The 14,460-nt window shown below is 38.3% G+C and overlaps 1 protein-coding gene across 10 annotated transcripts in view; it reads left to right on the top strand.

Annotated features, from left to right (window-relative positions):
* The window catches only part of ST6GALNAC3 (ST6 N-acetylgalactosaminide alpha-2,6-sialyltransferase 3), a 566,662-nt gene that overhangs the window by 496,835 nt on the left and 55,367 nt on the right, over positions 1-14,460 (top strand). Inside the window, exon 4 of one of the 10 annotated variants that reach the window (XR_004228425.1) lies at positions 12,658-12,756. The exons of 7 other annotated variants lie outside the window; for them this stretch is intronic. Coding sequence is in view for 2 of the 3 variants with exons in the window: in XM_023209247.2 (XP_023065015.1) it covers positions 12,290-12,386 (97 nt within the window). In the remaining variant the exon portion in view is untranslated. Of the gene's footprint in view, positions 1-12,284; positions 12,625-12,657; positions 12,757-14,460 lie in introns of those variants that run through there. 2 more of the 10 variants (XM_023209247.2, XM_023209284.2) reach the window with 2 other exon arrangements.

Raw genomic sequence — 14,460 nt, 5'->3', positions numbered from 1 at the left:
TATTTATTTATTTATTTATTTATTTATTTATTTATTTATTTATTTATGACGGAGTCTTGCTCTGTCGCCCAGGCTGGAGTGCAGTGGCAGGATCTCGGCTCACTGCAAGCTCTGCCTCCCAAGTTCATGCCATTCTCCTGCCTCAGCCTCCTGAGTAGCTGGGACTACAGGCGCCCGCCACCACGCCTGGCTAATTTTTTGTTTTCTTAGTAGAGACGGGGTTTCACCGTGTTAGCCAGGATGGTCTCCATCTCCTGACCTCGTGATCTGCCCGCCTTGGCCTCCCAAGGTACTGGGATTACAGGCGTGGCAGCATTTTTATTATTCTGAAACTGATCTAATTTTGATGAACCTTCCCCTAGATGGCAGAAAAAGTTCAACTTGTCAGTTCTGTTTCTTATTTTTGATTCCACTTAAAAGGCTCCCCTGCAAGAAAATTCTTGCCATTTTCAGAATTCTTCCCCTCCCCATTTCCGTTTCCAAAGATGATTGCTGGGTACAAGGGTGGGAGGATGTCTCTCAGTCCGGTGTCCAAGGGGAGGAGTCCCTCTGATCTCATGGATGGTGCCTGTGCCTTTGGCTGGGCTCCCATTGGGTCAGCATTAAGGGGGCTGGCTATGCTGACAACAACTGAGGACACACACCTGTAAGCTCACCAAACACTGTCCTCCTGCTATTGACTTCTAGAATGCAGAGGAAGCTCCTGGATACCTTCTACACCTCACAAGCGTTAAAGATTTTGGAGAGCTAACCTCAGGCTATTTTACGTTGGTGGAGCCACCACTGTGGTCTCCTTCCAGAGCACAATTGTCCCCCTCCCCCAGGAGGCATCAAGATGTGTCTTCTCTCTCCCCTAGGAAAATTCCATGTCTTCGTTTCTCCCCACAGCAATATCCCTTTGGAAAATAGCAGGTCCTTCCGTTTTCTCTTCCTCTCTTGAATGGCTTCCTCAAAGTCATCTCCTTTTTACTGGGGCACTAAGCCTCCCAGCTCGGTAGACATGGAAGAAAAAGTGTCCTTCCTACATTATAGAAAAAGCACAGATATGCCAGATTTGTGCTTCAGGCCTGGTTCTTGTTGTGTTAATTGAGGCTAACAGGTTTTAGAGGATTCGTTTCATTTCTAACAGAACAAGTTGTTCAAAACTACTGTCTTGTTTCCAGTGCCAAAGCTGTGGATATTCAAAGATGTTTATCAACACTCCCGCTGCCTCTGCAGTCCTACCCTGCACTGCTAATCCTCCCTGGGCAAATAGATGCCCCTGGAACAATATGGGGGTGAACACAAAGAAATTCAGGAGAAGAAAGCACATTCATATAATTCAAAATTATTATCTCTATCATAAGATTAGTAAAAAGCCTTTGTTCAGATATTTTTATTGTGAGCAGTGTTGTATTTTTTTTGTTATTGTTTCAAGTGATAGATTGATATTTTGATATCACTTAGAACTGAGTCAGTAAACTACATATTTGTATTTGACTAAGATTCTGTGTAAGCAAAGGGGACATCTTTGATGAGTAAAGATTAGGTAACAGTGAATGGCAGGTGCCATATGGATCCCTGGAGCACAGACGGACATCAACCAGCAAGTATTTCTCAGATTCTACCCTAAAATAGTGACAGTATGTCAGGTATGGTCTACTATATATAGTAGCTTTGAAAAGGAACTGAACAACTAGCAGGTAAAGAGTAATTTATGTTAAAACATCCCAATAATAGATGGACTATGGCAAGAACCTCCAAGCTAGTCTCTCTGCTTCTACTCTCCCTCTCTAGAGTGTATTATCTATACTGCAATCAAAATCTTCCTTCCAAATGTAAGTAACCATTCAATGGCTTCCCATGGGACTCAGAATAAAAGCTCACACTCTTTACAATGGCCCTGCAGGTTCCTCATCTCCTACCTCCAGCATCTTCACTATCCCTCTGCTCCAGCCACACTGCCTCCTTCTTATTCCTCCAGACCTCCCAATACAGCTCTGCCCCAAGGCCCTTCCAATGACTCTGATCCTCTTCCCTGCGCTACTCAGTGTCTCACTCCGTCAGTTCCTCCACATCCTGCCAAATGTCACCTAACCAGAAAGGCTTCGTTGAACCACCCCAGATAAAGTAAAGTCCCCTTCCCTTACCCATCGCTCTCTCTTGCCCGGTTTAATTCTTTCTAGCACTTACATTGTGAGAATTTCTTTTCTGCCTCCTGTCTCTTCTCATTGGAAAGTATACTACATGAGAAGGGGTTTGCTTTATTCATCGCTGAATGTTCAGCACCTAGAATAATACCTGGCACAAAATAGGTCCTCAATTATTATACCCAATTCCTCCCAGTTTGCTTGGAAATTTCTCCATTTTACCACTGAAAATTCCACATCCTTGGGATTCACTTTGTCCCAGTCAATTCCAAACAGTTGGCCATCCTACCCTTAATAAGTAGTTGTTGAATGAAGGAAAGGAATGAAGAAAAAAGAATGAGGACAGGGAAGGAGGGAGGAAGCTAGGACAGAAAAAGAAGGGAGAGAGAAAAAAAGATGTTAATACTTTCCTGTTCTATATGTAGAAAGCAAAAGAGTATTTTTGTAACCTTTTTTCAGCAAATGCCTGGATCAAATTCAATATGATTTTAAAGCCATGAGACCCTCTTATTCTTGGTTTTGATGTTGCACAGTATCATAATACATCTGATCGGAATTTCAATACCAGGTTTAATATACTATGCAAGCTGGTATAGGCTTTGAAATTATGCATATTCATGAGAGCAATCACACCCTTACTTTTCATATAACTGACAAAGTAAGGTACCACAAGAGAACAATAATCAAAAGAAACAGGGAGGGGTACCAATTGTTATTTACTTATGACATTTTACTGGAAAAATTCAAGCAACATGAAAGACTATTTCTAAATGATGTATTAAAACTAACAAAACAATGTTATAAAGTGCCATATTTTCTTTCCTTTTATACAATAAAACGTTGTAAAGCTGCACGACTATGCAGCCACTTCACCAGATGCAATAATATCCAAATGTGAAGGTAGTTAATAATATTGTAGTTTTAATTCCCTTGGTATTTCAGAGATATCCTTTGAACAGCCTAAATCAAATCATACTGGTACTTACGAGAAATAGATATCTCTTGTGAGTCCTTATATTGTGCTTCCCAAGAACCTACAGTGTATTTCAGTTATTTACCTTGAAAATTCTTCAGCCTATCCAGAGTGGGTGTGGAAATTTGTAATCATTCTGTGGAATGTGATAAGGGAGGACCTGCCTTCCTAAATTCCCAAGCTTGAAATTGTCAAGTCAGTGTCAGGACTATAGGCTCTCTAATGCATATATATTTGCCCTGAGCAAATAATTATTTATCTCTGTGCTTCAGTAGTTGCATCTGTATGTTAAAAATAAGATTATTGCTATGTTGATTTCTTATGACATGGGAGAAGAGGTTTTAAAAATTAAAGAAAAGAAGAAAACACTTTAAACTTAAGATGGGAATCATATCTTATTCTTTCTTATTCCCAGTGCCTAGCAGAATGCCCATTAACTCACTGGGGGCATTAGCCAGTACCTTGTCTACTACGTCATTCCATCTTGTAAGCCACCCTTTGAAGCAGGGTACTATTACACCCTATTTGTAAGGCTTAGAGAGGTCTAGTGGCTTGCCCAAGAACAGACCACGGGTACACAGCAGAGGCATGATTAGAACCCTGCCCTTCTAACTGCAGTCTGGTGCTCTTTCCTGGACACCTGCACATCTCTTCCAGTAATTGAACTGACTTGCATGTTAGGCATTTCACATTGCTTTAACACACCAAAGCCTATCTACAGAAATGTTCAGAAAGATTTGTTCCCAAGCCCGCTTCCATGTCATGTGTGCACTTTTTTCCTGGCACCCTTTGCAGACCATCTCTCTCCCAGCATGAAAGTTGTCTATAAACCCTGTGTAGTCGAATTGTAATTTGGAATCTCTACGGGAGCCCGACTACATTAAACCAGTGCATGGATTAACACCTACTTCAACACACACAACCATTCTCCACGTACATGGGCAGTTTTTACCCAACCAAACAATAGCAGACAGGTTCTACTCATAGAGAGGAGGCATCAAAAGGCACGGTAGAAACACAGATATGCAGTACAGTACTTCGTGTCCAGGTGCATTAATGAGCTGTGGCCTCAAATCCCAGGTTTGCCAAGAGTGTTTCTGCTCATGTAACAAAGCAAAGTCATCCTGGGTGTGAGTGGAAATGCTAGTTGCATTCATGTCGGCACTAGACATTTCCTGGAACCCATTACACAAGATTCATTTTCCAAATGGATTTTGTTAATTTAATTTATTTATTTTTCCTTTTGTAGTTAGAAACCTAGGGGAAAATTGAGAAGAATAAATGTGGTTAAACTGCCCCAGGGGATGGCTTGTCTGTAGAAGCATCCCAGGCATACTGAATGGCATACAAAACAGACCTTAATGAGTACTGCTTGTCAAAGGATCTGATATGCATTTTGCAGAATAAACACAACTCCTTTTTCAGCAGTTGAGCCACTATTCTCTATGGAAATGAATGAAGGGCCATATACTGCTGTCTTTGCTGCCCAAACATACACTTGTTTGAAGGGAAAGCAACAAAAACAAAACAAAACAAAAAACCCTGCTGGTTTCTCTATTTTCTAATTATGTTTTCTTTCCAAGACATATTTTGTTGTATTGGTACAAAATACGTTCAGTAAATTCAAGGAGGAGAAAACATTCCAGTCTGAAATGGATTTCAGCTTGGCAAAAATGAATTAATAGAAGCATGGCAGGTCACTTATTTAGCTAAGTACAGGGGCTGCCATATTAACCTTGTGTGAGCTGAGAGAACTAAAGAAAATTCTTTGTTTGTCCTGCTGCAAAATTGGCCAAGGCAAATCAAAACAAGATGCCTAGGCAAATCAAATGACACATTCAAAATAAAATCATGTTAATGCTGGTTGCAAATGAAACTTTATTAGCAAGTCAACTTTAGTAGAAGTGCCGTCTGAATGTGAAAATCTGATTGCTTGAAAATAACACGCCCCCAATAATTAACTGTCCTAATAGGACTACAATTAAGATCTCGTAGGACAGCAGTTAGGGAATTTCTTCCTGCTTATTCTTACCATATATATTTCTTATGGCTGCAGGTTATTTTATACCTCCAAATATCATATTTCTCACTAGAAACAGCACTGAGTAATTGGGTGCTGCAGGGCTTACTGTTCAATACTGAGTCATTTTGATTAGACCCATATTTTATCACTTGTGCCATTAGCATCAGATATTTTTTAAGCCATGAAACTCCTATGTTCTTGGATTTGATGTTCATAAAATTAAGGAAATCAGTTTCTACCATCTATTTTTCTCTCCAAAAATCAAATTATGTGACACCTCATCCATGTCAAGGCAGTCTAAATCACTGATCATTTTCCATCTGAGGCTAGATGCGAAGCTAATCCATTTTCTGTAATGAAGCAGCAAAGTTAAAGAAGGGCTGAGCTATACTCTGAACTATGGAAATAATGGATCTAATTTAGATAGTTAATCCAGCCATTTTTGAATAGTGTGCACTCATGTTTGTTGAGCTAATAATGTCCATCTTAAATCAAGAAGACCATTTAAACCTTCGTGGAATATCTTTATAAAATATCAACCTTTATGGAATGCTATTAAAAATGTATGTATGATAATGGACAATTCTTCACCTGTACTTTGGATCTTCTGCCCTTAGACCAAAGATGCTTATTTTTCTTCCTTCCCTCTCTTCTTCCCTCTCTCCCTCCCTCTCCTCTTTCCTTTCTTTCTCTTACATCTTCAGTTGTTTCTCTGTACTCCATGTAGCATGTGCAGTTGTTTAATTCAATCCATCTTTTCTTTTAAAAAATTTTTCCAACCTTATACCTTCCTCTATTTACTATGATAAAACTCTTCTATACTTCATAGGAAGCTACTTAAAAGATGTATGTACCTTCCATGTCTTTCTCCCTAAATTTTCACTTACTTCTAACTCAGTTTCTTCTTTATACTACCAAATGAATAAACTTGCCAGTGACATCTTATGTTGCTAAGGCTTATGGGTGCTTTTTTGTGTTTGTTTTTACTCATTTTTCTGGAGCATTTGACATAGCTCCTTGTCAAAGTGTTCTCTTCTCTTGCCTTGGGGGACACCACTCTGGTTGTTCTTTCTTCATTTCCTTTCTTAGATCTCCTTTTTCACCCAGAAATATCATTCTCTCCAAGGACTTTTTTCTTGGTTCTCTCCTAATTCTATTCTACACCTAATCTCTGAATGACTTCATACAGGCCCATGTCCGTAGGTGCCACTTTTCTGTTCACATTCCCAGCCTACTGAGACTCAAATATCAGTGCTCTCCTAGATATCTCTACTTCAGTACCCTTTTAGACAACTAAAACTGCAAACTGTCCAAAATTAGCTCATCCTTTCCTCTCTCAAAATTGGTCTTTGACTTATTTTCCTAATGTTGGTAATGGATGGGGCTTCTATCCAGGCCTAAAGCCAAAATCTGAGTTATCCAAGTATCTTTTACATTTAATTTTACACCAGATATTATCTATTCTATCTCCTATCTGTGTACATCTTTCCATTCATGATGCCTTTTAATTGTCATTTCTTCAGTGAATTACAAAGATATCTTCTGAAATATTATCCCTGCTTCTGGTATGGCTTCCTGCAAAATTCAATTCCAATGTCATGCTCTTGATTAAATTCTCTTAGTGGTCCCTCACTATTTCTAGACCTTAGCTGGAACTCTTGGACCAAAAATGTGAGCTACCTCTGCATCCACCTACTTTTTTAAAAAAAGGCAACTTCTGCACTTATAAGGAACAGTAATCCTTGTACCAGTTGAAATATTTTCACATCCATGATTTTATCACAGATTGTAGGAAATAGATCCTCTTTCTTCTAGAAAGCATGTTTTTTTAGGGAACTGTGTTGAATTTAAACCTTCTGAGCACCAGAAGTATTTGCCATCTTATATGATAAATGCAAATACTTTTTCATGGATCAAGTCATTGAAGAATAACTAGGATTATGAATGGGAAAGAAAGGTTAACTATGCCTGAGTGAGTTGAGTTGCTGTTTTTTGCTCATCATATATAAAGAGTGATTGAATTTATTATCATCCTAGTATGTGCATGTTAACTCAAAATTATTGTGGTACTCACTGTACTTTGTACTGTTGGGTTCCAGTGGTTTGTAAGGTAGTGATTTATGCAACATAAATCCTTAATTCTTAATTAAGAAAATTACTAAATTTTAAAATTTAATATCCTATTAAGAAAAAAGGTGAATTTTACTATGCTCTCTTATCAGCAATCATCTTATCAAAAATTATTGCCCTTTTGAGAAAAATACGTCCTGATAACATCACTTTGTATCTTCCAGCTTTCTCTGATGTTCAGCATTTTTTCTTAAGCAAGTTAAATGTTCCTCATGGAAAAATAGCCAATTCCTTAAATTTGACAAAAACATCATTCAGAATTGTTGGTATCATTCCTTTTTTTTCTCTTTTTTTTTTTTTTTTGGATATTTTATGTCCAGGCAAATAGGGATTGACTTTATATTCTTTACATGAACTATCTTTTTTCCTGCCTATCCTAGTAATATCACAGCATCTGATTCATTTTCTTAACCATATAACGTATCCTTTCCTCTTTTCTAATAAAAGAAGATGGTTAACTTAGGCAAATGAAGTAGTGCCTGACACGTATTAAGTGCTATTAAATGCTCAGTAAATGTTGCATGACTGAATAAACTCAAGGCCAGGTAAACATAAGAATAGAGAAAAAATAAGAGCGAAGCTGTGATTGGTAGTTTTTTGTTTGTTTCATATCTATAACCTCTTGGTAGCTTCCCCAAGAATAGTTAATTGTCCATGTGACCAGGACTTTATATCCTTATGTCACCTACTTCTGCTTCCTTCCCCCACCAGTTTCTGGGAAGAATTTTGCCAGATCACCAGATGCACACAGTTAGCTACTGAAGAATCTCTTGTCTGTCTCTTTAGCTTCTCCATAAATACACACATTTCTTCATTTGTTTTTAAGGCAATGCTGTATGTGTAATCATGTGTGAATCTTTATTGAACACTTATGGAATAAGCCACCTGTTCTTACAAATTAGCTGAGTTCTCAAGAAGGCCCAAATTAGTGAATTAGTTGATGAAGGAAATTTGTTGCGGAGACAGCAGGCAGCTAAGAAATTTTTCAGCTTGTCAGAAGTGTTGTTAGTCTCACAGCTTGGCAAGGAGACAAGAAGATACCATTTTGAAGAATTTTAGGTAGTGTCTTAATACCTTAAACTCACTAGAGAAGAAAATGAAATTGCTTGTCTTATCAGTTAAAGAGAAGCTTTGCTGATGTCAGACCATAGCCCAGAAAGTTAACTAAAAGTTTTGTAGAAGTAGATAATCTTTTCCCGGTGATCGATGTGGTGAGATTAGAAGTGAGTTGCCAGGGGAGTCAAGGGGAAATAGGCTTAATCATTTTAGTTGTATCTGTGCTGAAGGCAGTGCTGAACAAACCTCAGAAGTCACTTAGCCATGTCTTTTCCAGGGGGCATGCAAGGTGCCTGCTGATTGCTACAGACACTTGTTATGCGATTGCCAGTGCTGGTGAGTGGAACTACCTTTTGGGTCCTCTTACAAGCATCCAGTCACTTGCTGAAACGTCATAAGCGATATAAACCTGCTGACAGGCCAGGGTCATTGCATGTCCTGCCTCTTCCTTCCACATAACAAATCTCATTGTTGATTGGCATATGGCAGCAAGCATCCCAAACATATAAACACCCAGAGTAGTGTCCTTATTTCTGAGAGAGCAGGGTCTGTGTGTGAATTGCACAGTAGGGAGCAATGCCCTGCCCTGATACAGGGAACCTGAGTGCATAGTTCCTTCTCTTCTCAGAACTCAGGGTGACCATGTGGCCAAGCTCTCATTGTTTGTGTTACACCTACACGGGAAAAAGGAAAAACGTCCTTTTGATTCCATGTTTATAGAGATGTTGGTCCAATTTGAATGAACATGTAGCCAAGGTAGTATCTTCCCCCTTTCTTCTCCCTTTTTTTTTTTTTTTTTTTTGGTCTCATAGGTGTAATAACATTTCATTTTACAAATAAATATGAAAAATGGAAAAACATAAAAATAAACACATTTGTGAATTTTTTATGCAGATATAAACACTGTACTGTTAATATTTTAATTTTTATCCTCTGACCTTGTACTTCTAGGAAGTAATGAGTGGTTTGGTTCTTTAAGTCCTTGGAGTCATTGTGGGTAGGAGTGGGGTTGGCAGGGACAGTAGAGAAGGATGCAAGGAAAATATTTGCTCTGGGAAGAAAATTTTGTCTTTTTCATCCAGTCTTATGGGTAAGAAAATGTTCAAAATTCAATAAATATTCATTGAACACCTACTATGTGCTAAAGACTGTTTAGATACTAGAAATGCTGCAATGAATAATGCAAAATGCCTTTGTGAAAGTTATAATCTATGGAAAATGGAAGAGAGAGAGTAGAAATAACCCAGTAGGAAACTTGACAATTCAATACAAAGTAGCCAAATTATTTAAATAAACACTTTAAGGGCCTGGTATATGGCACAGTTCTGAGTGATGATGTGTTAAATTCAAAATTAGGAATTTTTATCTAAACTGTGTATCTAAAATAATAGATTATATAAAATGAGACAGTCTTATAAGCCTTATTTCTAGATATTTTATAGCCATTTGACAATTATTTAAGTCTGCACATAGAATTTATCACCACTTAAGTGGAATCTATTAGGACCATAGAATCTCAGAGATGAATTTGAACAATCTACCATCTCTATTTCTATTATCTATACTACACTCCTACTTCCATGGCTGAATCCTCTCCCTGATACATTAGGCAGTAATTATCAGCCTCTTTTTGAAATCTTCAGGCACAAAAAGCTCGCTGCTTCCTGAAGCTGCCCATTCCACCATCCCGTAGCTCCAATTTTCAAAACAATCTTCCTTATATTAATCTGAAATTCAAGGGCCCATAGTTTCTTCTGCTGAAAGCATGTGCAGGTCTCTGGGAACTATCTCAGGCAGTGGAGTTGAAGCCTGAGGATATTTCTTTTACAAGTCTCAAAGTTCAAACTGCCAGAAAGAGCCCTGAAAGGGTCTAAGGTGTTAAAGGCTTCCATAAACCTGGTGAAGAAAATAATAGATGGTATCAAAGAGCACCAGTAGCGCATGGAAGAACTGGTTGTTAGGTGATCTGGCTTTGATCTGCCACTTGTTTGTCAGCAGAGTTGATTAGCTCACTTGGCTAGTTGAGAAGGTGGCCCTTCCTCCATGTGTGGTCTTCCTCAAGCCCCATGCTAAGGCAAAGAAGTTGACCTAAGCTCTGTCTTCTATAGGTCAAAGGTACCTGAATAGTTGAGTTATTTCAGTAGAAACTCTGAATATGGAATTGCAGTTTGAAGCAGCCAAAATATCCATTTTTTATAGCTGGGAAGAGACTCTAACATGCAGAACATGTTGTCATGGAGAAGCCAGTGATGAAATGTGTTGGTTTGAGCCATAGCAACAGTTTATCTTTATATGCAGAAGAAATGGAAATCCATTTTAATCATCAATGGAAAGATAATCATTCTTAAGTTCCTTTCCAACATCTATCACAAACATACTAAGTTTCCTTGTAAAAATAAAACAACTGAGTTTTCCTTCCATCTTGTGATTTCCAATGGCACCTGAAAATTGGTGCCCTATCCTCTTGTGCCCTTAGTGGCCACTCAAAAGAGAACAGATTTTATTCATTAATTGTATTATTGATTTATTCACCAAACACGCATTGAGCACTCATGGTGTGTCAGACACAATCATTAGTACTAAAGGTAAGAAATCCTGAAATCCTCAAATAAAATAGTAGAGTGTGGGTGGATTGGAGTAGATTGGGTTAGAAGATATTGAGGAAGGTGATTTGATGGTAACTAAATATGAGAGTAGTGAATGCATCAAGATTAACTCTCAGATTTCTTATATGAGGAGTTGGGGAGATGGTGGTGAGTCCACAAACTTGGGTAAGGCACCCAATTTTGCAGGAGCAACATACTGAAGGAAATCTGTAGGGAAAAGGTGAATGGTGTATTTACCAATGATGATATTTGGGCATCAGGGTCTGGGAACTTTTCTTCAGATGTGGAAGCCCAGGCTTGGTGGTGTAGTGGACTTTATGGTAGAGAACTAGCATCTTTTCTATAAAGAACCAGATTTTCTTTTTTAAATAAGAGTTCCTGGTTAAAAGCTGTGTGTCAGATCCCATATGGGGGCTCTAAGATCTAATTTTACTTAAGGGCCCCAAGGCACAGAGGCTAGCCAAGATTCTGAGAAGATATCAAATAAAAATCTTGGAACCAATAGAAAGCAATTTTCATAATTAGGAGGAACACAGCACCCCATATATCATCATTAGTCTGAGACAAGGAACAGAAGGTTGGGGAGGGGAAAGGATGGTTTCTCTAAACAGGGAACAGGTGGCCAGTGCAGTCAGGGCCAGCTAGGGAAACCTTAGGCAACTCTGCTCAAAAATTTCCCTGCTCCTCCCCTAGAGACTCTCAGATACAGAGGAAAACAGGATGATTAGTTATTGGCAATTAGTTATTAGTCATTGGCAATGGGTGTTTTCCTCTATGATAGTGTTTTATTCTTACAGAGACACAGAGAAAGGCCAAAGGATAGAAGTTAATGGCACCCATAGACGCTGTGGAAAATGAAGTGTTTTTGTATGTCCTGATAAACTGAAGTTTTGATGTTACAGAATGTCCAAAATGCGATTTGGCTTTCATTTGAATCGCTTCCTGCAAAGTTAATTGTTTGCTCCCAATCCATAATTGATGGTAGCTTTTCCCCTGTTGCAGTTAGACCAAGGAATCTTGGCAGTCTAGTGCTGTAGAAGCCAGACACATGCAGGTAATAACGCCCCAAGAAGAGCTGAAATATTAGCCTTCTGAGACACAGGCTGTGCAAATTTCTCTGGCTTACAAAAGAGACATCAGTTATACCTTAGAGCTTGTCTTGTAGACTTAGTTTCATAAAAGTTGTATAATAATTTTGGAAACTACAGATGACATGTCAGAAAAAAATTCCAGAGGAAAAGCTCTGGGGAGCCTGATTAATCATTTTCACAGTAAGTATAAGGAATGAGGGGGTTCTCATAGCTAAAGTAGTGATTTGCATGTCTAATTTTCATCTGCCATTTCTTCTCCATTCCGATGATGTCCAGTACAGAGTGACCATGCAGTGTTGGTTGATTGAACAGCAGCCACCACATACATGTCCTGCCCCACCACAAAAGAAAGGAAGGAAAAAAGAAAGGAAGAAATAAACAAACAAAACTAAGCCAGACAAAGCAAATACCCATGTCAGTGGTTCAAAGATTAACCTGGTGGCTTTATGTAAAGTTCTTTCGCTTTGCAGACTTGCTGCATAATTATTCAGATATGATGGTTACAATTTTTAAAAAGGAAGGGAAATTGTGATATGTAAATATTTTTAAATATCTCTCTGTTTTGATCAGTTTTGCTTTATTCAGTTTGCCTTTATTAAATCTTATCAAGGCAAAACTTGTTCTTCCCATTTCTCTGTTTTGATTACAGGACTACTGAATGGAGAGCTTTCTGATTTCTCCAAGGGAATTGTTTTGTAGAAAATGCCATGCTAGGTTTCCCTTGCCACTGCCTCTTTCTGCTGGGAAGGTAACCTTTACCAAGAGCTATAGCCTCTTAATCTTTTAGTGGAAATTGCTCTTGTGAAAACGAGCCCTGATAGTATCTTGGCTCACTAATTCATGCCATGTGGCCCAAAATTAAAGCATTAAAATTTCATAGATTTAATACCATTTATAAATCATGTCATAAAAGCATTCATTTTCTTATAGACCTTGAAAACTGGGCATGTATTCTTCCTCCAGCTGTTGCTTAAAGTTCATTACAGCACACCAGTATTTGTCAAAAACAAAGCTCTGGTACAGTGGGGAGACATTTAGCAGCAACACCCTCAGAGCATCAAGGCACTGTCCTCCCAGCATTGTGCACATGTTGCTCCCATTAGTGGTCATGGAAACTGTGAGCCCACCTCCCTGTAATCAGGGATTCCCGGCAGAATTGTATTAATGGAGCAAGTGGTTCTGGGAGGGCAGCTCTATCATTCTTTATGTCCTTATTCTGTTCACTTGGAGAAAGAGACTATTTGCCATTTTCCCTAAATTTATCTCCTATAAAATTTCAATATGTTTAGTGGATGAAGACAACAGACTAATTAAGTAGATGGTCAACATTTGCCACATTTCAAAAAATGACAATGACAGACGGTTCTTTTTGCCATTTATCCTTAGGCAGCAGATGGTGACTTGATAATTGTTTAAGCAACAGAAATAACTTGCCCTAATTTACTATCTAGTTTTTTGTTTGTCTTTGACTATGCCTAAATAAAAACCCTTTTGTCCATTTGAAGTGGTGGAAATTAGAATATCCGTGTTGAGGTGTTTCCGGGAGGTACATGCCACGTATTTGGCTTGCAGATGCTAATGAATATCTAATCACATTTGCCACCCATAAAATCCCTGTTGGTAAAACACTTTCATCTGCAATAATCTGCTACTTTCTTGAAACATGCTAATTTTCTCACATAATGTAGAGGCCTATAAGGACTTCTATTTTATGTAAACAACTAGATGTAGTAAACAATCAGATGCAAGAGGTCATTATATCATAATCTGGACTTCGTTACTTTTCAGGAGTTTGGGGTTTTTGTTTGCTTGTGTTGTCTTGTTTTAATTTCATCAGGCTAGCATTTCATAGTAGAGCATTAAGATGGATTCTTTGACCTTTGATATGAAAAGTAGCTGAACCATCTTTTTATTGCTTGATTTGTTGGATTGGAGAAGATTTTATCTATTCAGTATTAAAGATTAGCCCCAGGAAACTGGGAGCTACTCTAAAGTATGGAATTTCCAAGTCGAGTGCATTTTCTCCAGGCTAAAATCAACCTAGACACAGATATTTGATAGTGTAGAATTCCCTTAATCTTTGAGGCACAGCATCTGTATGCTCATTCACATGGACACATTTTACATACAATACCTACCCACCCATGCCACCAGGATCATTTATCTGGTATGTAATCTGATATGTGTTTTTGTGCTAATTGAAATATTGGTTTATTTGTTGTCAGCCTGAGATGCCTACTCCAACAAGGCTAAAAGCAGTTTCAAGCAGAATATAAATAAGAAGCGTCTGAGGATACACCTATGCATACACAAATTTGTGTGTATGTGGACATACATATATTCTACACAAATGCACTGAGGGAGAGAGCAAGAGGGAGGTTCTATTTTCATTCTATCATGCTTACATATATTCATATGCTTTCACGTTGGGTATAGCTTTGAATCTGAGAAA

The sequence above is a fragment of the Piliocolobus tephrosceles genome, chromosome 1 (genome assembly GCF_002776525.5).
Source record: "Piliocolobus tephrosceles isolate RC106 chromosome 1, ASM277652v3, whole genome shotgun sequence".
In the NCBI taxonomy this organism is placed as follows: Eukaryota; Metazoa; Chordata; class Mammalia; order Primates; family Cercopithecidae; genus Piliocolobus; species Piliocolobus tephrosceles.
This window is presented reverse-complemented; position numbering and strand designations above follow the sequence as displayed.